Source organism: Psammomys obesus, unplaced genomic scaffold (assembly GCF_907164565.1).
Source record: "Psammomys obesus unplaced genomic scaffold, mPsaObe1.curated_primary_1811, whole genome shotgun sequence".
Taxonomy (NCBI): Eukaryota; Metazoa; Chordata; class Mammalia; order Rodentia; family Muridae; genus Psammomys; species Psammomys obesus.
Window position 1 is genome coordinate 4,548,966 of NW_026588752.1, and position 24,710 is coordinate 4,573,675.

The 24,710-nt window shown below is 44.5% G+C and overlaps 1 protein-coding gene across 2 annotated transcripts; it reads right to left on the bottom strand.

The window, feature by feature from the left end:
* Positions 1-1,605: 1,605 nt before the first annotated feature.
* Positions 1,606-23,877, bottom strand: Dnaja3 (DnaJ heat shock protein family (Hsp40) member A3). Of its 2 annotated transcripts, XM_055604474.1 has the most exons (12): positions 23,633-23,877; positions 20,858-20,991; positions 18,887-18,970; positions 16,591-16,791; positions 14,295-14,447; positions 12,630-12,777; positions 11,958-12,022; positions 9,126-9,254; positions 7,882-7,997; positions 6,719-6,816; positions 3,329-3,442; positions 1,606-2,715 (listed from the first exon to the last, which is right to left on the bottom strand). In XM_055604474.1, exons 1-11 carry the CDS (start codon positions 23,841-23,843, stop codon positions 3,342-3,344), a joined length of 1,440 nt encoding a protein of 479 aa, XP_055460449.1. In that variant the 5' UTR covers positions 23,844-23,877; the 3' UTR covers positions 1,606-2,715; positions 3,329-3,341. The 2 variants fall into 2 exon arrangements, with proteins under 2 accessions (XP_055460449.1, XP_055460450.1); XM_055604475.1 differs by lacking the exon at positions 3,329-3,442.
* Between the last annotated feature and the right edge of the window lie 833 nt (positions 23,878-24,710).

Consider the following 24,710-nt stretch of genomic DNA (forward strand, 5'->3'; position numbering starts at 1 on the left):
TCTTTCATCCTTTTTTTTTTTTTTTCTGGGGGGAGCCAAGACAGGGTTTCTCTATAACCCTGGCTGTCCTTGAACTCACTCTTGTAGAGCAGGCTGTCCTGGAATTTAGAGATCCACCTGCCTCTGCCTCTGATTGCTGGGATTAAAGGTGCACAGCAGCACACCTGGCTGCTCTAGCACTTCAAGTAGACTATCTTGCACCCCAATTCTATGCAACCAAGAAGTCTAAAAACAAATGCCTCGGGAGCTGTGTGTAGTAATAAAGCCAGCCTAGACCTGGAGATGAGACTTCCTTCTAGAGATGCTGTTTGACCACCCCCATCCACCTGAGAAGAGGCAATAATTATGTTCTAGCCAAAAGACCCACCTCCCTCTTCTCAGCCTCAAGATCCAGCTGACTTTTTCAGGAAGAAGCCTACACCTCCCTGAGAATACTGTCTAGCCCCAGTGCTGCTGCATCCTGGTGTCTAGCGTAGTAGCTGGCCCAGACTGCATGCTCAACGAGACTACGGAGAAAATATTGGTAAGTGTTCAAGTTAGTACAATGTTACTCCAGAATCTTTTTCACTCATCTGTTTTCCCACAGAATCCTTGCTCATCTCAAAAGCCATCAAGACTCTACAGGAAGCCTGGACTAGTTAAAGTACTTAATAAGTACTTTTTGGTTTTTTGAGACAGGGTTTTTCTGTGAAGCCTTGTTTGTCCTTGACTCATTTTGTAGATCAGGCTAGCCTCGAACTCACAAAAATCTGCCTGCCTCTGCCTCCCAGAGTGCTGGGATTACATGTGTGCACCATTGCACTGGGATCCTGTATGAACTTTTAAAGACAGTTTTGGTGTGTAGTCCTGGCTGGACTGAATTTGCTATGTAGACCCGGCTGGCCTCAAGCTCACAGATCTGCCTGACTCCACCTCCAAGTACTGGGGATTAAAGGCGCACCCCACCGCATGCATTTGCTGCTCTTGCAGAGGTCCTTAACTTGGTTGCCAGCACCCACATGGTAATTAACAACCTTTGAAATGTCAGTTCCAGATGACAACATTTTCAGTTTCTGTGGGCACTGCACAGACACCCACACGTGCTAATTGTTTTTTTAAATACAGTATAGGAAAATGCAGCTAAGGGAACATAGCTCAGTAGCAGAACACTTGCCTAGCATGCCTGAGGTCTTGGGTTCAATCCCAGCTACTACCTTTTCAAAAATTTTACAAAGAATATTTTTAGTTATGGTGGACTGTCTGTACTCCTAGTACTTGGGAGATGAAGGTAGAGGGATGAGGAGCAGCAGCCTGGGCTACATAGCAAAATACAGACTGAGAAATAATGAAAGGAAAAGAGAAAAAGAGCATAGTGAGCACATGTACATTTCTCAGCAGGGCTCTCCAGTCAACCAGACTCAAGAGTTTGGTTGCGCAGGAACGCTATCTCGTGGCAAGGGCCTGTTCTGGAAATGGAATAGGGGTCTGGCACTGCCAGGGCACTAGGTCACCTTGATGGCAGGGAGAGAGGTCTCCACCAGCAGATGCCACCAGCTCACTCTCCCGTTGCACTGCTGTGCCACCTGCAAAAGCTAGTTTGAACTCTCAAAGAAGAAATGACCACAGTTTTGGTTTTAAATATCTTTTGTAGTAGATCATCTTATTTACATTGATACAGAATCACTTTACATTCTTAAATCAGACACTAATAAAATGTTCTGCTTTTGTAAATTATAAACAGAGAAGGTGTTATTATTAGCCTGTCTTACACTAGCTCCAGGACCTTGGAACACATGGAAACTGCAACATGCTCCCAGCAGAGGCTGGATAGGAGGCTGCTCTGTGCACAGAGGAGGTGCACTTCCTCCTCTACTTCCACTGCACTACAACCCTGCACTCTCCCTCTTAACATCTGCACAGGACAGGACAATGGACCTTACCACTAAGTCATCTAAAAACACCTTGGAAATCAAGTGTCAGCAGTGGAAGAGAGGAGAGCAACCCCTGGCTGGCAAAGCTCTGGGTCTCCAGAGGCTGAAGTCTGTCCCACATGACCATGGTAACTTTGGTCCAACAGAGCAAGAGCCTCTGCTTCCCTACCCTCACCCCCACACCTGACTAGTACAATCTAACTCAGCTGTCAGGCAACCTGCGATCTAAGCTGAAGTGGATAGAGGGACTGTGTTCTACAAGTATGCCTCCCAGCGCCCTAGCACCCACTTTCCACCTGCTTGGTACCTTCCAAAAAAAAAAAACAAACAAACCTCCAAGGGAAATAACACACACCTCAGCAGAACCGGTCAGGGAGGATGTATCCCAGAACTTCATGAGCTTTGTTGAGAGGGAAATTAATCATCTCAATGCTGTGCAGTTGAAGGCTTCATTTAAGCTGTAAGTTTGGCCTTTAATTCTTTCAGCTCTCTACTACATGTGATTCCAGATTATTTTAGTGCCACAAGAAGAGTCCAGGTGTCCTGCCTGAGCCAGAAGAAGCAAGTCACCTACCAGTGGACAGGGTGTTTCCATCAGCCTGAGGGCCATACGTCACTGCCTAGGGCTGTCCACCATGAACTTGTATGCAGAGAGGTGTGGTCACACAGCTTTGCTGCTGCTAGGTAGTTCAGAGGGCTCTGTAGGCAGGGGCTCAGTGCTGCTGTTCTGGGATCCTCCTGTGTCTGATGCCCCAGCCATGGAGAGGGCCTCTGCTCCTGATCTAGTTTCCAGTTGACCGTTTTCCTGAGTTAAGGAGACAAACAGTTACATTCCATATCACAGAACACATCCCTTCAGGAGAGGCTTTGTTAATCCCTGGAGAATGGCTGTGCTTTAAGGGTCAAGAACCCCAGGACCTGGGGTGAGCGTAAACATCTCCAGGCACAGAAAACAAGTACTGCTCCTCAGCCCCAGACTTGCATGGCACCATGCTGCCTGGGTAGACTATTGTGCTAAAAAGCAGGTGGGAGGTGGAGGAGATCTGAGTTCTAGGCTTGGCTCCGCCACAATTTGCCCTCTGGACTGTGGGCAAGCTGGTTCCACCACAGAGGGACAAAGCCCTTGGCAAATGACATGAGGGTTGTGAGGCAGCTGCAAATTCAGCCTTTTTAGGAAGGAATCTAACTTGAATTCAGAAGAAGGCTGGCCCCTGAGCCTGCCCCACCCTGTGCTGCTCACAGGCTCTGCTCAAAAGACTGAGGATGCCGTGGTTACTACACCTTTGGTGAGGTTACTACAACTCTCCCGACTTCTGGGGAAGGGTAGGGTGGGGTGAGGGCCAATGCTGGTTAAAGTAACCAGAAGAGAGATTAGTTCACACAGGGAAACAGGGAAGGAGGCTCACAGGTTTTCCTACCTCAGCAGGGGTATCAGGAAGTAAACATTTTCTTAAGTTTGGAAAGCAATCCCTCGTCCTCCCCAGCCTCTCGCCTATCCTTGCTTCCTTCGGAGCTATCCTTGGTTCTGCCACCTGGGCACAAACAGCAGAAAAAACCCAGGTCAACAGTGCATACCTTCATGCAGCAGAAGCCAGCCCCACCTACCCATGCCTAGCTGCCCAGGGGCTGGCACTCGAGGAGTAGCTGAGGGCCACTACAGGAACACAGAGGCCACTCTCAGGCTGGCAAGGGTACCTCAGGTATTAGACTGAAGCAAATGGGACACTCAGAGGCTCAGGACATGACAACTCTTCCTGGTGGTCAAAAACTCATGGAAGGTAAACGAAAAAAGGGAGGGAGAATGACCGTCTGTAATCTGAACAGTCACAACACAGGCAACACTACATGTCAGGGCCTCGGGGCCAACCCACACAGCTTATCCTCATCCTTGTGTACTTAAGAGCCCTCATCACACCTGCATGTACACAGAAGCAATGCTGTCAGGTCAACCTCGAATCTCAGAGCCAGCCAGCAAGAAGTAGACCTTAGTTCAAACCCAGCCCAGACTCAGAACCACCCAAGCTACTGGCTACAAGATAAAGCAATGAACCTCAAGAAAAACTCCAATTTCTAAACCCATTGCCCATTTTGTACACATTAACATGTCCAAGCTACTCTCACACAGGATCCTCTGCTGTGCACTTCATCTTGTCTCTCACAATGCCAGTGAGGTGTGTATTATCCCATCTTTGCCATCTTGGAGATAAGGAGGAGAATCAAGAATTCAAAGTTATCCTCCACTATGTCGTCATGGGTTCTGAGCAGGCCTCCACTACACAAGACCCTGACTCAAAAAAACAAAACATATACAGCTTCTAAGCAATTTGTGAGATCAAGTGGGAAAGGCAGTGGCATGTACTTGGCATGTTTTAGAAGTGCCATCAGTGGTAACTTACAGTGCTGGTATCTACTTACAGAAGACATGAAAGCACAATTTTTGCTCTCTTTACCTTAGGGTACTCAAGAGGTACAGGAAGCCCATGGTTTATACATTTGTTGTATTAAAAGAGTCGTTTATGTTACTTAAATCCTTACATATTAGAAAAGGAAATGCTCTGAATTGCAGCAGGGCATAACTGGCCTCTGGACTTCAAGGTAGAAAGTGTGTGCAGAGTGAGCAGTGTGCTTTGCAGGGCCTAGGTTCCAGGCTTTGTGTGACAGCCTAGAGCCCAGGTGTGTCCCCAGGAGCTTTGTTGATAACCCAGAAAAATTTTTAAAGCATTTTTTTTTCTTTCTTTCTTTCTTTTTTTTTATAGACAGGGTTTCTCTGTGTAGCCCTGGCTGTTCTGGAACAAGCTCTGCCAACAAGGCTGGCCTCGAACTCATGGAGATCTACCTGCCTGTGCTTTCTGAGTACTAGGATTAAAGTATGACCCACCACCAACCTGCTGCATTTTTTTTTTTTTTCTTAAATTTGCCTACATGTCTAGTGCCCATGGAGAGGAGCATAAGAAGTCACTGAACTTCCTGGAACTGGAGTTAGAAGTGGTTCTAAGCCTCCAAGTGGATGCTGGGAACCAAATCCAGGCCCTCTGCAAAAGCAGCAATCTCTCTCTGCTGAAACATCTTTCCAGTTCCTGACTGCCCAGATCTTGTCCAGCATTTTGCTCAGAACACCATTCCTTTTCCTTTCTAAGGGAACCCCTCAGCTCTATGAGTATGCCTAGTCAGAGTGAGCTTGTGGCCCTGCTGTTCATGTCGTACCTATATGTTGTATGAACTTTTCCTATGAGTAAACAAATGTCTACTCATCTCGGACAGGGAACCAACAACAAAGCAAGGCACTTCCGGCCACGTCTAGCTCGAAGGAAGCAACGCATTAATTGGCTTACTTGCAGGCATGGGCAAGGGATTACTTAGAGGAATGGCAGTGACCCCCAAACAATCACACTGCAGAAAAGTCCTGTATATGGCTCATGACCGAATACAAAGTCATTATGCATCATGGATTCTCCTTTTCAGTTAACCTTCCAGAGAACACATACTATGGAGAAGAATTATCTACACCTAGCAGGAGGCGCAGGAGGGAGTGAAGGTGAGGGTCTCATGACCCTCTCCCCAACCTGTCTATACAAGGTTATCAAAAAGCCCATTGTTTTTTGTTTGTTTGTTTTTTGTTTTTAAAACCTCAGGCATTCTAGGCAAGTACTTTATCAAATGAGCTATTTTACAAAGTCAAATTTCCAAAGGGATGCAATACTGAAAACAATGACAATAGAGATTAATGAGAAGAAAAATAGTGTCAACATTCTAACATGGCGAAATGCCCATGCCCCCACCTGAGCCCAGTCCTGCAGAATGTAAGCTCTCTGGTGGGCAGGAGAGGAAAACAGTTGTGTGCAGAAAAAAATCTTATAAATTATGAGACCTTGAGGACATGTCAGGAAGAAATTACAGGTTCACAATGAGAATGTGAATAAGAGCAAAGGGAAAAGTATATGTATTATGTACACAAATATTAAATGCCATTTGGTATTTTGGTCAAGCCTTAGAAAGAGTTCCTGTCCTCAACAAGAGCTCAACAAACTTCCAGGAAATTCTGCTGGAATTTCCACTTCCACTACTGACTCTTCCTTCAAAGAACTCCAAATCTTCTCTCCACTCTGAAAAAAAGCTACCCTAGCTCTGAATACTGGCTATGAATTATCTCACACAAACCTAAGGCCATTCCAGATCTGAGAACTCCATCCAGTTTCCCATAAAAACAAAATGATTCAATGAGCTAGAAACATGTGCAGCCTGGGCACAGCCTGTCCTGACCTGTCCCAATCAACAGAGGCCTCACATGAAATACAGATACAGGGGGCCACGGGAAAGCTCCAGCCCAGACGTCAACAGAGCAAGACATCTGAGCTTGGGCAACAACTCTGGACACTGAATCAAGAGACAGTATTTTCACATTGTTGTTACCATTGTTTACTTTGGAATCCTGGTAAGGTGTTTGGGGTCAGGAAGGCACAGATCTGTCTAATTGATCTTCCCCTTAAGCTGTTACAAAGAACTCTTGTAGGGAAATGCCCAAAGTCACAAGGCAAGTGGCAGAACCAAGGCTAGAACTCAGAACCGCAGCTCTGAGACACAGAGCTGCTGCACAGGTGATCCTGTGCTTTCTAAGCACATGCATACAGTGAAAGGGAAAAGCTTCAATGGGATATATGGCTGCACACCCACAGATCCCCTCTTCCAATGACAGTTGTTCGGCGCCTATGAAAACTCAAGCAGAAATCAAACATGCTATTTTGAAATGTCTGTAAACTTCAGTAACTCGGAGATCCCTCATGCCACCACCTTTCTCCCAGGCTCCTTACCAGTGTGTGTGTGGGTGACACCATTCACCGTGCCCTCCACGTCAGTCTCATCCTCAGCATAGCTCAGGATCAGGTTCTGCTGCCTGCTGGTTAGCCTCCTGTGGGCCAAGAATAGTTAGTGGCCAAGTGCTTTCTCCAGGCAGCTTTTGAAAGGACACAATGCAGCTTAGTCTTTGACTAAGCACACACTGAGGAACAAAGGGCAATATCAAAGCTTTGGAAGGGCTCTAGCAGGCCTGAACATGGCAAACATGGATGGCTCTGGCAGGCCTTATTCTTCTCTCCCATTCCCTCTGCCTTGCTAAAAACCATTAGATCACATTCCTAAAGCCAGCCACCAAGCTCTATTTCCTTCTTTGGCCACTTCCTACTCCTGAGGCTGACTACCAAGGTCCAGCTAACAAAGCATAAAGTCCAGCAATCAAAAGCCCCCTTTGGCTCACCTAATTAACATGCTCAATTAAGATTAAACACCTCATCTGAACACAGGCTTTCCCCTTTTACCATTTGCCTATGAGCCACACCTGTTTCCTCTCTATGCTTTCTCCCTCACCCTTGTTCCTTTCCCCTTCTCTCAGTCCTCTATTTCCTATCTTTGTCTCTTATTCCTTGCCCTATGTCCCTCTGGGACAAAGAAATATCCTTTGTGCTGAGAACTTGGTCTTGGGGTGTCTTGTGCTGACAGCAGTCCTTTCAGCTTTTCTCTAAAACCCTGAGTTGTTTAAACTGTCATTACTGCTATGCCAGATATAGGGGTTGGAGTGTACATGTTACATGTGTGTTTGTGAAGCAGCAGGTAAGAAACTAATCTCACAAAAGAGAAAAGAGCTGAACCTGGCTTCCCAGGAGAAGGAGCAGGGCACTCCACAGCTGAGTGCCCCAGCATTCTGCCCAGAGCACATTAGGAATTTAGCATCTCCTATGTGTCATTCATTTTGTACTTCCATAGCTCAGTGAAGCCAAAAAGCTATATCCAATGCTCAGATGGGAAACACAGGCCAGACAACATTGACTCCAAGAAAGAAAAAAATTTGCTCAAGCCTAGAGCTGGAAGGTCAGCTGAACTGCTGGATGCTGGGCTTAGCAAGCCAAAGGCTCAAAGGCTGCTGCGACTGTGTATGTGGGGTCTGATAGTCTTGGCTGTAGTCTTAGGGAACACTTACTTTGGAACTCTGATCTTGATGTGAATGTAGTGGTCACCATAGCCATAGCTATTAATCCGGGGGATGCCTTTCCCAGTCAAGCGGATCTTCTGGTCTGTCTGAATCCCAGCAGGGATCTATTGAGAAAGGAATGTGCTTATGTTCCCTGGTAGCCATTGTCCAAAAATAAACATTTTACTACACAGAGACAATCTTGAAAGGTGTCTTCAAAAAAGGACTTGCACTGGGTATGCAGAACAAGCTAGCCACATAGTTGTGGGACAGTTGAGCCCATGAAATAGGTGTGAGGGGTAAAGAAAAAGACTCAGAAGCAGAAAGTTGATGGCAGGTATGAGACTAAACTTGCTCCATTACTCGCAAACACTGGAAAGGATGGACCCTGGAGAAGCGGATACTCCAGGTAGTCTCCAGGGGGAGGTGGGAGTATTTGTCCACAGTGACCACTGCCACAGCCTAAGTCTCCATACCCAGCCCTGGAGAAGGCTGGAGACAAACACAGAGGTATAGAAGTGGCACAGGGAGTGTCCACTTCAGCTGCAATTAAAATTAGAGATAGTTGCCTGAGATTTCTGAGTTCCAGGCCAGTCTGGTTTATATAGTGAGTTACAGGACAGCCAGGGCTACACAGAAAAACTCTGTCTCAAAAATACCACAACAAAAATAAATAAACAAACAAACAAATAAATAAATAAAACCACATCAAAACTCAAAAATCAAACAAACAAACAAAAAATCCCAAAGAAGCAAACAAAATCCCCAAAACTTGAAGTGGTCAACTGAGTAAGACACCACAAGTGTCTTCACACCACAAGTTCCAGGTGGGAACATGAACAAAGTGTACCTACTGCATCACGTATGAGCCTGTTCCTGGGACCCTGACCTGTAGAAGAGGAGACCTAGACAAGGAACTATTGCCAACAGTTAAACAGAAACACCTGGAGTTGTAATTATTTCTCAAGGAACAGCCTAAAGCTCCTAGTGTCACAGGTGCCAATGTCTCTTCTACTCTCAGAATTCCTGACAGGCTGGACACTCAGGTTTAGACCACCTCATCTATTTCCCATTAAAAAAAAAAAAAATTAACTGGCCATGGTGGCACATGCATGTGACACAAGGAAGGGTGAGGCAACTGGAGTACTAGTTCAAGATCAGCTGAACATAATAAGCATTGGTCTCAAAAGAAGGAAAGAAAAGACCAAACAGGTGCCAGGATAGCAAAGACAGTTGCCCTCATGTCCTCTTACCGTCACACTGATTGTCTCATACAGGCCCTGGGCTTTGGCAGTACCCCCAAGAATAGCTTGAGCTATTGAAATAAAGAGGTCAGAGTGGATGTCTGCGCCGTCCCTCCGGAACACAGGACTTTTCTGCACCTAAGCCAAAGAGAAGACAAGTGTAACTACCATGGAAGTGCTGCTTGCGGGCAATGTCCAGACCACCTCGGCTTACATCACAATTACAAAAGGAAGGAAGAATGCAATTTGGCTTTTACATTTTTCCCCCCAAATCTTACCTAATGAGAAAGGTTACTAAATATAGACAAATACACTTACAAAGACAGAAATGATTTACAAGGCTAGGGAAGTGCCTGCCACAAAGGATGACGATCCACAGCACTCATGTAAAAAGTGGGCATGGTACTCTGCTAAGAAGAGAGAGAGCGCACGCGTGCATGTGTGTATGCAGTGAATCTCTTGAGCTCACTGGCCAGAAGCCTAGGTAAATCAGTGAGCTCTAGGTTCAACAAGAAACTATCTAAAAAAATAAGGGGAAGAGGAACCAAAAAAGGCACCAAACATCACCCTTTGTCCTCTACACACACACACACACACACACACACACACACACACACATACACACACACACATCTTTCAGATGGTCACTTAACACAAGCTACCTCCAGGACAAACTGCCAGCTCTGGAATTTATTTAACTTAGAAATACTACTTTTCATATCACAAAGATAGTCTCTGCCCTTGATTTCTTCTGCCCTTTTTTTTCCCCCTTTATTATTAGATAAAAGAGTAGCTGAACTCTCTACCAAATTCTTATAAGCTGGCGTCCAGCTTCTGCCTTTATGTGGTTTTAAATTATTTAATTTGCAGTGCTGGGATAGAACACAGGGCCTTGTACAGACCAGGCACAACACCAAGGCCTACCCCGCACCTACCTTCCTTCCTCTTTGATTCCTCATCTAGAGGGATCCGCCCCTCACACTATTTCTATGCACTGCCCTGGCTCTGGTTTCTCACTGCATCATTCAGGTAGACTACAAATTCACTTATGGAAACCGACTGCCTCAGCTTTGCACATAGTGGGAAAACAGTCAAGTACCACTATACCCAGTTTTCTGTTGGTTATTTTTATTACTGGGGGGGGGGGTGTTTTGAGACAGGGGCTCATTAAATCCAAATTATTAAGGTTGCAAGCTCATTAAGGCTGCAAATTCTTTGTGGGGCTCAGGATGACCTTGAAATTCTGGTCCTCCAGTCTCCACCTCCCAAGTGCTAGGATTACAGGTAAGCACCAGTCATGCAAGGCACTTTACCTCCATCCCAAGTCTTACTTCTTGTTTTTGTTTTCAGTCTTGCTTTTAAAGACAGAGTTTTGTTGTAGAACCCAGGCTGTCCTTGAACTCACGCTCTTTCTGCCTCCACATCCCATGTGCTAGAATTATAGGCATGTGCCACTCACTATACCTAGTACTTGGTTCAAGTAATAAACTGCCTCACACAAAGAAAAAGAGAAAGTATATACAGCAAACAGGGCACCCACAACCCAATTGTAAACATGGTGGACCAGGTGGTACACACCTGCAACACCAATATTCTGGAGGCTAAGGCAGGACCACTGTGAGTTCCAGGGCAGCCTTTGCAACACAGGGAGATCCTCGCTAAAAAAGGGGAAAGAAAATCACAAACAGAACTTTCTTTATGCTTCTCAGTTAATCACTACCCTGAATTTAACATTTATCAAACCCTACCAGGATGCCTTTACTTTTGCTTTGTCTTTCTACATCCCTCAACAACACACACTTGATGGCTCTCACATGCTTGGCACCTCTCTGAGATAGTCTCCTCACATCACAGCTGGACAATCTGCCTTCTCTCCCCTGTCTTAGTGAAGCGGCGTCTCCTGCTCCCCTGTGGCTCCTTCCTTCTGATATGTCGACAACATCCGAATACATAGCAGTTTGATGAGCATTCTTTTTTGACAAACAGCAGGTTTGTCACCACTGTCTTGCTATTATATACCCCCTGACCCAAAGCATTCTACACTTGCATGGCTTTTTCTCAGATACACACCTAGGAGTGTAAGTCTTTCCGTTACCAGAGAAAACCATTTGGGGCTAGGAGGTGCAAGTACTTTGCTAGCATGCAGGAAGCGGAGTGTTCAATTTCTGGCATTGCTAAATAAACAAATAAAACTATACCATTATAATTTGTTTTCTCTGGCTGAGCATGGTGGTGCACACCTTTAATCCCAGCACTTGGGAGGTAGAGGTAGGCAGATCTCTGGGTTCAAGGCCAACCTGGTCTACACAAGACTACACAGAGAAACCCTGTCTCAAAATAAAAAAATAAATAAATATATTAATTAATTAATTAATTAATTAATTAATTAATTAAAATAAAAAATGAAAAATATTTTGCTGTCTGATCAACAATTTATACAGGAACAACACCACCACACAAGGGTTTGTGAGCTACTTTTTTGTTTCCTTTTTTTTTTTTTTTTTTCAAGACTGAGCTTCGGTAGCCTTGGCTACCCTGGAACTTGCTCTGTAGACTAGGCTTGTCTGGAATTCACAGAGATCCACCTGCCTCTGCCTCCAGAGTCCTGGAATTAGAGGAGTACACCACCACACTGGCTACATTTCTTCTAACTTGGCAGTGTTATGAGAAAGCTTTCTTCTCCGCATGTAGGCATGCGGGCAATGAATAATCATGCCCAGGCAGCCTTTCTTTAACTGGGAGCAGTAACACATATGCCCTTACTTTCTACAATGAGTGATCTCAGCTGTACCCACTGCAAGAGAAAAAGGACCCAAAATAGGCTGACAGGCAAGCACCTACCCTGAACGTGACAAAAATTTCTCGTTTTCCCACAGGCATCCTTACAGTCTGACCATCTTGAATTCCTAGAAGAACAAAATTTCCAAACAGCAGTTATGGTAGGGTCTCCCACTGCAACTTCTACCCAGGAAAAACCACTTGACCAGGTTTCTGGCTGCTTCTTCTTTCTTTGTTTCTTTTTCTTTTGAGACAAGGTTTAGCCCTGGCTGTCCTGGACTTGCTTTGTAGAGCAGGCTGGCCTCGAACTCAACAGAGATCCACCTGTCTCTGCCTCCTGAGGGCTGGTATTAAAGGTGTGCACCACTACTGCCCAGCAGGTTTCTTCTTTTATTTTTGAAATGAAGGTCTCACCATGGGCCTTAGGCTGACCACAAACTTGTGCTCCTCCTGCCTTAGCCTCCTGAGTACTGGGATAGACAGGTGTCACCACATAACTAGTTTGTTGCCTGTTATTGTTGGTCCTCACTGCATGAAGACAGAAGTCTGGGACAGGAGCTGTGGCATCCCAAGGTGGGAGCAGAGTGGACACACTGTGAAGGTGACTGGTACAAGGAAAGCTCTAAGAGAGTCTACTTCTTCCTCCAACCAGGGAATCCAGGGCCTTATGTCTAGCTCTGCAATCACGCAAACAAGGTACAACAGTGCTGGCCCATTTTCTGGGCAATGGCCCACCTGCAGGCACAGGGATTGTCACTCGTTTCTTCTGCTTGGCTTGTCCTGCTCCTCTGCAGACCACACAAGGAGTTGTGATGATGGTGCCCCGGCCACCACATCTCCGACATGTAGAACGCATCACAAAAGGCCCCGTATTGATAGTTTCCTGACGAAAGAAAAATGCTACGTATACAGGTACATGGTTTTATCAAAAAATATTTTATGAATAGTTTATATCCAGGTGAAGTAGCACAGGTATATTATCCCAACATATAGGGGGTAGAGATAAGAGATCAGGAGTTCAAGGCCACACTTAGCTACATAGTGAGTCTGAGGCCAGTCTGGGTTACATGAGACTCTGAACTTTTTTTTTACATGAAGGAAGAGGGATGACATCTCATGTGGCCAAGGCTGGACTCAAACTCTCTGTATAGTAGAGAATAAACTTGAACTTCTGATGTTTCCGACTCTACCTACCAAGTGCTGGGAGTACAGGTATATACAACGACACCCAGCTCAGAAGTCAAGTTTTTTTTGTTTTGTTTTTCAAGACAGGATTTTGTGTTTAACATCACGGTCTGCCCTGGAACTTGCTTTGTAGACCAGGCTGACCTTGATCTCACAGAGATCCACCTGCCTCTGCCTCTGGGAATAAAGGTATGTGTAGCTTGAAGTAAGATTTTTAAGTAAATATATATATATATATCATTATGATTGGCTTTTTCTGCCCCCCCCATATATGTGTGTGTGTATGTGCTGAGGATGGAATTTAAGGCTTTCATTGGGCATGATGACTCACACTTGTTTGCACAGCACAAACAAGGCTAACAAATGAAGATTGCCTCATGTTCAGTCAGCCTGGAGCATATGAGTTCCAAGCCAGCTTAGATTAGAGTTAAACTCTATCTCAAACAAAACAAAGTATGCATTAAGGGCTTTGAACATGCTAAGAACATGTTCACCAATTAAGACCAGCCCCAATAATGAAATGCCTGTATGTGGTACAGAAGAACAATTCTGAATGTGAAGCTACTTATCTACAGAGCAAATTCCTGACCAGCCAGAACTACACATTGAGACCCTGTCTCAATAAATAAAATAAAAATAAATATATAAAAAGGACTGGAGAGATGGCCAGCAGGAAAAGTCACTTGCCACCAAGCCTGATGACTTGAATTCAATCCCTGGGTCTCATATGATGGAAGAGAATGGAGTCCCACAAATTTTTCTTTGAATGCCACATGTGGGCATGGCACACATGCACATATAAGAAATAAATAAATAAATGTAATAATAAAAAAGATGTTTAAGAATTATAACCAGGCATGATGACACATACTTATAATTCCAACCCTTAAAAGCATGAGACTAGACAGTGCTCGGCCTGGGTTAAAGAGTGAGACCCTGTCCTTCCTCTAATCCCACTCCCTAAAAGAGCCGGGGTGGAACACTAACACTTGGAAGATAGAGAGAAGAGAATTACAGACAGGTTCAAGAGCACCCTCAACCACTTAGCTTAAGGCCAGCCCATTGCAGTGATACGGGACACAGCCCAAGCCCCAGAAATAGCTAAGTAAAGTATCTCCTGGAACAGAGAAAAGGAATGGTGAGAGCAGCTGGGGAGGTAGGTAACAGAGGGAAACACCGACAGGAGGAGTAGAGGTAGGACCCAAAGTACCTTACCATGCCTGAGCCGCCACAGTAGTGGCAGTGCTGCACTTTGGTTCCAGGCTCATTGCCCTTGCCGCTACAGCGCTCACACGTATCCAGGATGTTCACAGTGAACTCTTTGTTGACTCCCTTGGCAGCTTGATTGAATGTCAGTTCCATGATGTACTGAAAGAGTGAGGCACGGCCTGTCACTTAGCTTTACAATGACTACAGCAGTGCTGTTTCAGGACAGGAGGGCACTGGACAGTACTGTAGTTACTCCATTACCAAACACATATACATGTATACTTTGTCAGGGAAGAATGGGTGTAATCTAGCTTTACACATACAGAGTTTAAGATCTATTAAGTAAAAATTACAGCTTTTAAGATATATTAAGTAAAAAGTGGCTTGAACTTAAGCTATGAACAATACACCACTTGCTTTGGTCTAAATCTAGAATGTCTCCCAAGGACCTAAAACTTGGTTCCTAACTTAGTGCTACTGGGAGGTAGTGCGACCTTGAGGAGGTAGAATCTGGTGGGAGATTTTAGATAAGTGGGGATGTGTCCTCAAAGAAAATTTAGGGCTACCAGTCTGCCCTCCTTTCTTTGATAGCCAGGATCAGATAAACAGCTTTGATATACCACACTCTCCACCATTATATACTGCCTAACCACAGGCCTTGAAAAGATGGGATCAACAGTCCATTCACTAAAAACTCTCAAGTCACAGCCAAAAGAAACATTTCCATTTTATTTTTTATTTTATGTTTTGTCTGCATGTATATGCACCCACATGTGCCTGGTCCCAAGAACAAGAGAAGAGGGAGTCAGATCCACTGGAACTGGAATTACAGGCAGTTGTCCACTACCATAAGGGTGCTAGGAACCAAACTTGTGTCCTATGTAAGAGCAGCACACTGGGGCTGGAGAGATGGCTCAGAGGTTAAGAGCACCGGCTGTTCTTCCAAAGGTCCTGAGTTCAATTCCCAGAAACCACATGGTGGCTCACAACCATCTACAGTGAGACCTTGTGTGTAGGCACTCATGTAGGCAGAATGCTGTATAAAAGATAAATTTAAAAAAAAAAAAAAAAAAAGAGCAACACACACGCGTATCCACTGAGCCCTCTCTCTCCAGCCCCACTTTCCACTTTTTGAGTTGTCTCAGGTATTTTCTTACAGTAACAGAAAGCAAACTAAAACAATGCTTGGTAACTGAGATGATGAAACATTTCTCTACCTTCCTCAACGCTGACAATGGCTCCTCAGGACAAATCCATGGAGGAGTCAGCAGTGTCCCCCTGCTGCAGCAAGCTCCTGCACAATAACAGAGCACCCTCTAGATCAGCGGTTCTCAACCTTCCTAATGCTGCCTCATGTTTTGGCAACCCTCAATCACAAAATTATTATTATTTTTTAATCATTATTATTTATACAGTATTTTGTCTGCATGTACACCAGCACGCCAAAAGAGGACACCAGATTTCATTACAAATGGTTGTGAGCCGCCATGTGGGTTGCTGGGAATTGAACTCAAGACCTCTGGAAGAGCAGCCGGTGCTCTTAACCTCTGAGCTATCTCTCCAGCCCCACACAAAATTATTTTGTTGCTACTTCATTACTGTAATTTTGCTATTATTATAAATCTTAATGTAAAGTATCTGGTGTATAAAATATATCTCATATTCGATCCCCAATGAGGTCACAACCCAAAGGTTGAGAACTGTTGCTCTAGATGAATCACTCTGCTACGGTTTCTGAGGCATTTGTGAGCGCTGCCTGATTAAGCAGCTTTTAATAATGACATCACAATGGACAGGCTCATCACTACCTAAGGAATTTTTCAAATGCTCCTAGCTTTCTGCCAAATGGCTGCCTCTGAATCACTCCATTGCCTTTCTGAGAAACAAGAAACTAAAAAAACATCGTTGCACTTAAACTTAAAAGTTGATCCTTCGAAGCTGGACGAGGTGGCGCATGCTTATGATCCCAGCACTCAGGGAGGCAGAGGCAGGTGGATCTCTGTGAGTTCCAAGCCAGCCTGGTCTACAAAGCAAGTCCAGGACAGCCAAGGCTACACAGGGAAACCCTGTCTAAAAAAAAAAAAAAAAAAAAAAAAAAAAAAGTTGATTCTTCAAAATAAGGAATGCTGGTATGACAGCGCATGTCTTTAATCCCAGCACTTAGGAGGCAGAGGCAGGCAGATTTCTGTGAGTTCATGGCCAACCTGGTCTATATAGTGAGTTCTGAAATAGACAGGCTACAATGTGAGATGCCCCTGAAAAATAAATGAATGAATGAATGAATATAAAATAGGACACTTACTTCCTGGGGCTGATCAAACACAGTCTTGAAATCACCAAAAGAAGATGATTTGAACTCCCCAAAGATCTTCCTAAACAGCTCCTCAGGATCAACAGAGGGACCTCCCCTCCAGTAGTTCTGCCCAGAGCTGCTGGCCCCAGGATCAAAGCCAGCAGAGCCGTAAGTGTCATACTGCTTTCTCTTTACTTCATCACTCAACACCTGGGATGAAAATGACAAAGCAGTCAGGCATTTCTGGGTCTTCTGAGGCTTAGGAACACAGACAACAGGCCATGCCAAGTAAGTCTGTCACATTTCCTAAGTACAAAACATTCTAAGAAAGTCAGGCATGGTGGTGAAGGCCTGTAATCCCACCAATCAGAAGGCTAAGGCAGGACAATGAGTTTGAAGCCAGCCTGGACTACACAGTGACACTCTGTTTAAACAAAACACCAAATCACATTAAAGCTCAGTTATAGAGCATTTGTTAAGCATGCATACAGCCTAGGGTTCAGTTCTCAGCACCAGAAAAACAGAAATGTAAACTAGGTCAGCAGTGATGGTGTACACCTTAGCCCAGCACTCAGGAGACAGGGGCAGGCAGATCTCGGAGTTCAAGGACAGAGTGGTCTACAACAGAGCAGGTTCTAGGGCAGCCGAGCTACACGGAGAAACCCTGCCTCAAAAAACCAAAATATAAAAATTAGCAATCAAGCACACCTTTCGTGGTATGGTTAAGTCTGTCAGCTCTACTGATTTAAGGCGTTCTTGGAGAGCTGGTAAAGTGCTGGGCAGTGGTGGCACACACCATTAATCCCAGTACTCAGGAGCAGGCGGCAGGCAGGTCTGAGTTACAGGCCACCCTGGTCTACAGAGTGAGTTCTAGGACAGCCAGGGCTACACAGAGAAACCCTGTCTTGAACCCTTGCCCGCCCCCCAAAGGAGCCAGAGAGGGCACTGAATCCCTTGAAACTGGAGTTATAGATGGTTGTGAATTGCCATGTGGGTGCTGGGAATTGAACCTGGATCTTCAATGCTCTTAACTAATAAGCCATCTCTCTAGCTCCTTGGCAGCTGATCCTATGAGCTACTTCAATAAGTCTTTTCTAATTACATATAGCCTATTAGTTCTACTTCTCTAGAAAGCTCTAGCACAGATTAGCTACAGTTGACAGGGATAAAACCTTCACATTTACTGAATTGTGACTCTATATGTTGCTATCTAATCCCTTGAACGTAGAAACTCTGACATATGCAGAACCCATTCGGGATAGTCAAGCCCAGAGAAATGGTGTGGTGGTTTGAATGAAAATGGCCCCCAGAGGCCCACAGAGAGTGGCACTATTAGGATGTGTGGCCTTGTTGGAGGAAATGTATCACTGGGAATGAGTTTTGGGATTTCAGAAGCCAGGACCAGGGGCTCTCTTCCTGCTGCCTACTGACCCAGATATAGAATGCTCAGCTACTTCTCCAGCACCATGTCTGCCTGTGTGCTACCATGCTTCATGACTGGATAATAATGGACTAAACTACCGAACTATAAACCAGCCTCAATTAGATGTTTTCCTTTATAAGAGTTGCCATGGTCATGGTGTCTCTTCAGAGCAATAGAAACCCTAATTAAGACAAATGGCCATTCTCCAATAACTCTGTAACTGGTCAATGGTTCTTTCACAGATGTATGTTGTTTTTTTTCCCCCTCTATTTCCTATGGTCTACTTTTACAATTGCTACCTTAAGTCATCAAATATGGCCTGACTTAATCAGTCTAATTGGGATTTCCCAAGATCAGCTATTAATATGAATTATCTGAGCAGCTTTATTGATACAGGTAAAACTTATTCTTATTTTGTTTTGTATTAAGGAAAACTATATAGCCTTGGCTAGCCTTAAACTTGAAGAAATTCTCCTACCTCAGCCTCACCAGTGCTAGAATTACATAATGTCATCACTCCTGATCTCTTCATTTTTAAAAACTGCCTCTATTAATTTTGTGTACATGTGTGCCATGGCACTCGGGTAGCGGTCAGAGGACAACAACTCCTGAAAGTTGCTTCTCTGTCCACCATGTGTGTCCTGGGGATTGAACCCAGGTTCTCAGACTTGACAGGAGATACATATATATATACCCACTGAATCATCCTACCTGCCTTGTTTCTTCACTGAAATTCTAAGTTAGCAGAACTAGCATGAGACCTCGGCAGGGACAGAGCATCACACTGGACCATATGTACGGCATGCCAGGTTGTCCTGTGCAGTGGACTCTAACGCATGGACAGAGCTGAATGGCAATGACCATACACACAAGTCACTTTACCTCATATGCTTCTGCCAGCTGGGAAAACTTCTCCTTGGCTTTGGGATCATCCTTATTCGTGTCTGGGTGATACTTCTTGGCAAGCTAAGGGGGAAGAAAGTATAGATATAGATGGTTACTATAACAAAACCCAAATACTTGCCACAATTATGCTTCTCTATATAGCACTCCCTTAAAGATTTAAAGTTTGAAAATAAATCATTCCGAGGTTAGAAGGAGAGCTCAGAGGTTAAAAGCACTGGCTGCTCTTCCGGAGGTCCTGAGTTCAATTCCCAGCAACCACATAGTGGCTCACAAACCATCTATAATGATATCTGGTGCCCTCTTCTGGTGTATAGACACATGTGCAGACAGAATGACATGTATATACAATAAATAAATAAATAAATCTTTTAAAAAAAAGTAACTATTTCCTTCAGAGAGGCACATATTCCTCATCTACCAGAAATCTCTTCCCCAAAACAGACTACTAGGGGCTGGAAAGATGCTCAGCAGTTAAAAGCATTTAATAATCTTGCAGATGACCTGCATTCAGTTCCCAACACCCATACAGCAGCTCACAACCATCTAAAACTCCAGTTCCAGTGTGTTCTATCCCCTCTTCTAAACTCTGACAGCATCATCATGTAAGCACACATGCAAACAAATCAAGTATTAAAAAAAAATCTTAAAAAATAGTCAATTAGTTTTTTAGAATGTGGACACCTTTGTGAAAGCAAATAATAAGACAGCATGTCTGGTACATTGAATTTAAGTAAAAGAGCAAGTAAATAACTTGGTTTCTCTACTACACAATTTTATTTGTTTGTTTTGGTTTTTAGAGACAGGGTTTATGTGGTCTTGTTAGCTGTCCTAGAACTAGTCTATAGACCAGGCTGGCCTATAGATCCCCTCACAGGGATCCATTTGTCTCTGCCTCCTGAGTGCTGGGATTAAAGGCGCCACTGCTAGGCTTTATTTGTTTTTTGAGGCAGGCTGGTCTTGAACTCACAGAGCTCTGTCTACCTCTGCTCTCCAGGACTGGGATAAAAAGGCATGCACCATCACACCTGGCTTTCTGTGTAAGTTTTCTGAGAAATCATTTAATAAACTTGTGACGGTGATTGCTACAAAACACAAAAATGAGTGAAGAAAAAGAAATACGTTTTACCTTTTAATTAATTAATTACTTTCTGTGGCATGGTAAGCGTATGAACAACATGGTGTGCATGTGGAGGTCAGAGGACAACTTTGTGGAGGCAGGTCTCTCCTTCTTACTTAAAACAGCTTTAGAGAATTGAATGCAGAGCACCAGGCTTGTGCGGCAGACACCTTCACCCACTCGGCCATCTTACCCGCCCCTCTCCTCTTTCTTAAAACAGCATTAGCTGATGGTACATTCATTGCACAACAAATGCATCCAAAACTCCATCTTTCTCAGATCATTCCATAGGATTAGCTGCTTGTGACCTGCCTGAGGAAGCTGTACACACACCAAACGCAAGAAGGACCAGACAAGATCAACAGCAGTCTAGGCTGAAGAGATGGCTCAGTGGCTAAGAGCACATACTGCTTTTCCAAAAGACCTGGGTTCAATTCCCAGACATGTCAGCTAGTTCACAGCTGCCTATAACTACAGTCCCAACAGGATCCAATACCTCTGCCCTCTGTGAACATCTGCATTCATGTGCACATGGCCACAAACAGATACATACACACAGTTTTAAAAAGTAAAATAGGGGCTGGAGAGATGGCTCAGTGGTTAAGAGCACTGTCTGCTCTTCTAGAGGACCTGGGTTCAATTCCCAGTCAACCACATGGCAGCTCACAACTGTTTGTAACACCACTTCCAAGGGATCTGACTAATGCAATAAAATAAATTTTAAAATAAATTATAAATAAATAAATAGTAAAATGAACTACATATATATTAAAAAAGATGACCAGCAATCTTTCTATAGTCTTGGCAGTAAATCTGAGACCATCATATACCTGATAATAGGCTTTCTTGATATCTTTCTGGCTGGCATTTCGGGGCACTCCTAATATCTGGTAATAATCATCTTTGTCCAAAGCAGCACTTGTGTGGAAGGAGGCAGTACAAACAAAAGGGAAACTTTTTGTTCCTGGAAATGAAACAAGAAAGTTAGTCAGTCTGGGAACTTGTCCAACAAGAAGAAATTATAAATGACCAGCTATGAAATACCTGTGAAAGAACACAGTTATAGGGCCTGTTGCCTTCTGAGCACACTAGCAGCCAAACTCAATGTACTTCAAGTGAGAGCACAGCTTGGGAATATATAGTTCTGCTTGAACAGAATGCACAAGGCTCAGTTTGATGCCTAGCACTGAATAAGCCCAGCATAATGGTGCCTGATGAGCACATGCCCATAATCCTAGCATTATAAAGAAGGAAACAGAGCTGGAGAGATGGCCCACAGGTTAAGAGCACTGGTTGTTTTCCCAAAGGTCCTGAGTTCAATTCCCAGTAACCACATGGTGGCTTACAACCATCTATAATGACATCTGGTGCCCTTTTCTGGCACGTAGGCAGAAAAAAAAAAAAAAAAACCTAAAAAAGAAAGGAAAGAAAGGAGGACATAGATGGTCAGAAGTTCAAGGACCATTCATAGCTACACAGGAAGTTTTAGGCCAGCCTGGAATATATGACACCCTGTTTCCAAAAACAGCCAGTTGAGTAGATATAGAAAGAAGTTAAGGAATAAAAAAGAATGAGGAGAAATGGTCAGAATACAGTAAAATGGGGGGAGAGGTATGAGAGTATTATCATCTTCAGTCAGACTGGAGAAGACATTAGAACTGAATTCTTGGTGATCCTGTATTCAACCTCTTTATTTGATATCTGCTTGGCTGGTTACTCCCCACTCCTTCCACTGACAGGATGAGTCTATTGGTGGCAAAAGTTTGGCAACTGTACCAGGTTCAACAGCAGCAGAGAACTTAATTGAAACTGTGCAGATAACCACAGGTAACTTTTACAAGGTAAATGGTTTTTTATTTTTATTTATTTTTTTAATATCCTAAAGGCTTTAATGATTCACAACTATACAGGAAGAATTTGTTTGGTTTTTGTTTGTTTCGTTTTCTCCAAAGTATGTCCAGTAGATATCTTGCTCTTTTTGAACCCAGAATAGGATTGCTCTCCTTTCTTGTTCCAAGAATGCCTAATACAATAGCATGATAATGCTTTCTTTCTGTTTGGGAGATTTTTTTCAATGATTTTTTTATTTTATGTGCATTGATATTTTGCCTGCATGCATATCTGCGCTCAATCTCCTGGAACTAGAGCCACAGACAGCTGTGAGCTGCCATGAGGGCGCTGCGGATTAAAACCCTGGTATTCTGGAAGAGAATTCTGTGCTCCCAACCACGGAGCCATCTCTGCAGCCCCAGCTTGGGACATTTTTGTCATCTGATTTCATAAATCAGACTTGAGGAATGATCACTGACTAAAGTTTGGAAACCAAATTGATGACCTTAGATGTGGTATCAGGATACATACTAAATGATTCCACTTCCACAAATATAGTCACTTGAGACAGAATATGCCCACTACAGCCTCTGGGCTGACTTGAGGAAAGCCAGCTGCAGTTCTTTAGTTATGTTTTCATATAGAACTACTACTTAGTGCCTGTTTAGGCCTCTATACCTCTCTCACACAAAGACACAATAATTTAAAAATGCTCTAAGCCATGCATGAGGCTCTATGCTTGATCTGTGGAACTACCCAAAGTAATAATAAAGTTCAACACTTGCTTCCTTCAATCTCACTGAACATGAAGTGGTATGACACAGTACAGGAAAACATCATGAGGAGAAACGGCACATACTGCTCTTGGAGGGGACACAAGTTCCTACCTCTAAGTGTAGCAGCTCCTAACTGTCAGAAACTCCAAGGGCCTCTTCGGGCACCTGTGTACTAAAGAGCACATGCTCACACACAAACACACAGATACATAACGCGAAGTAATTTTAAAATTTTTTTTTTTAAAGAAAAAGAAAAGATTGTTGCTAAAACACTTCAAGGCTTAACGCACACTAATTTGGCATTTCCTTCAGCAATTAAAAAAAGTACCTGCCATGCCAAGACTACACCACTTTTTAGCTTTGTAACTTTTTCAGGTTCTTTAACATTTAAACCTGTTTCTCCATAAAATAAACTGGTAACAACGCCTGCCACACTTAAATATTCTCTAAAGAGAATATTTCTACTGTGTTTAATAAATGTTAGACTACATTACATTAATTCACTGACTTACGGATTCTAAAAAAGACCGATAAATGGCCTTCCATTTACACCACGTGATGTTAGGGATGAGAGCTATGAAAGGAAAATTCATCACACTTTCTGTGGCCTTAATGAGGACAAGCACCTACATCTTCCTAGATTTCTGGATGCCTAGCACTCACGGAATGTCAGTTACTTCTTCCATTACAAGCTAGAAAGTGAAGAAAAAAGACTAGGACAAGGGAGCAGCGGCCTGGACAGAAAGGGTAACTGTGACAGAGGTGAAGGTTCACGGCCTTCGGGGCGTTTCACCACCTCCGGCTCCACGCAGCTTTCTCCTGGATCGTTTCTGGGTAGCCGGCACCTTGGCCTCTCTGCCTCCTGCGTGCCTGTGTCCCCAGCAACTCCTCTCTCGTGCTGGGAGACACCTCCATCCCGCTACACGGGACGTCAGGGAGAGAAGAGCCGCCCTTTCCATTCCCAGGAGCCGCTACTCCAGAGCTGGAAGCCTCCCTCACCTGTGAGGCGGACACTGGGTCTCAATGTCAGCAGCGCCCGGGGGCCATGAGCGCCCATGGAAAGCCCGAAAGCAGAGACGCTCAGCTTGCGACATACGGAGGCTGCCACTACGGCCCCCTGTGGCTGCTGGGTCCCTCTCCCCGCTGCAGCCGGCAGCCGGGGGGTCCCCACCGCCACCTTCAACCAGCGTGGGGAGTACCGCGCAGCCATGTTGGCCCGGGGACACGGCGCCTGCGCAGACCGTCTCCAGCCGGCCTCGCCGGTCGCCCCTTCCGGAGGCGAGGCATCCGCAGCACGCGGGGCGGGAGCACTGCGCATGCGCCGCCGTTCCCGCAGCGTAGTACCCTGAGCCAACAAGGGCTGGACTGAGGATGTCAGCTTGTACATTTTCCCTGAATTGGGACTTTTGTGATTTACGAATGGATGCTGCACTTTACTTGTGAACGAGGTGGTTGAGTGTTGCAATTGTAATCTGCCCTGGGTGGGACTACAAACCCCAGCAGACAACGCGGCGTCAGTATCGCAGATTCCGGCATGCAGCGCGCGGCTGCCTTCCCTTGACCCTGAAAATTGCATCTTATTGCATGTTCTCTCGGAAAGCCTCCACCCTGCCTATTGGCTGCAGTTTTTGCGTGTCTGACTCCCGCGCAGCAGAACTTGAAACAGTCAGCTCTACCTACGTTAGTCTTCTCCAAACCTGTAGCGAGAATTTAATGAGTATTGTGAATGTCTACTATGTATCATATACCACATCCTCTTTGTTATCCATGTTCTAGAATATAATGTTAGAGCAATATAATGAGAATATAATGAGACTATGTAATAGAGAATATAATGTAAGTTTGCCCTAGAGGAGCAAACTCACTTCACAGGGACAGCACTCATAGTAAGTGCTATCAAAGGTACACAGTTACAAGCGTACCAGTATCCTCGATCTGTTTCTCAAACGTATAAGGCTTGGCGAGGAGTCAGGGATGGAGCTGAGGAGTGGTACTGTTAAACTATCTGAGCGATAATATCCATACCTGGACTTTAAAAACAAGTGTATCAAGTACATAGAGAGTATTCCAAGTGGCA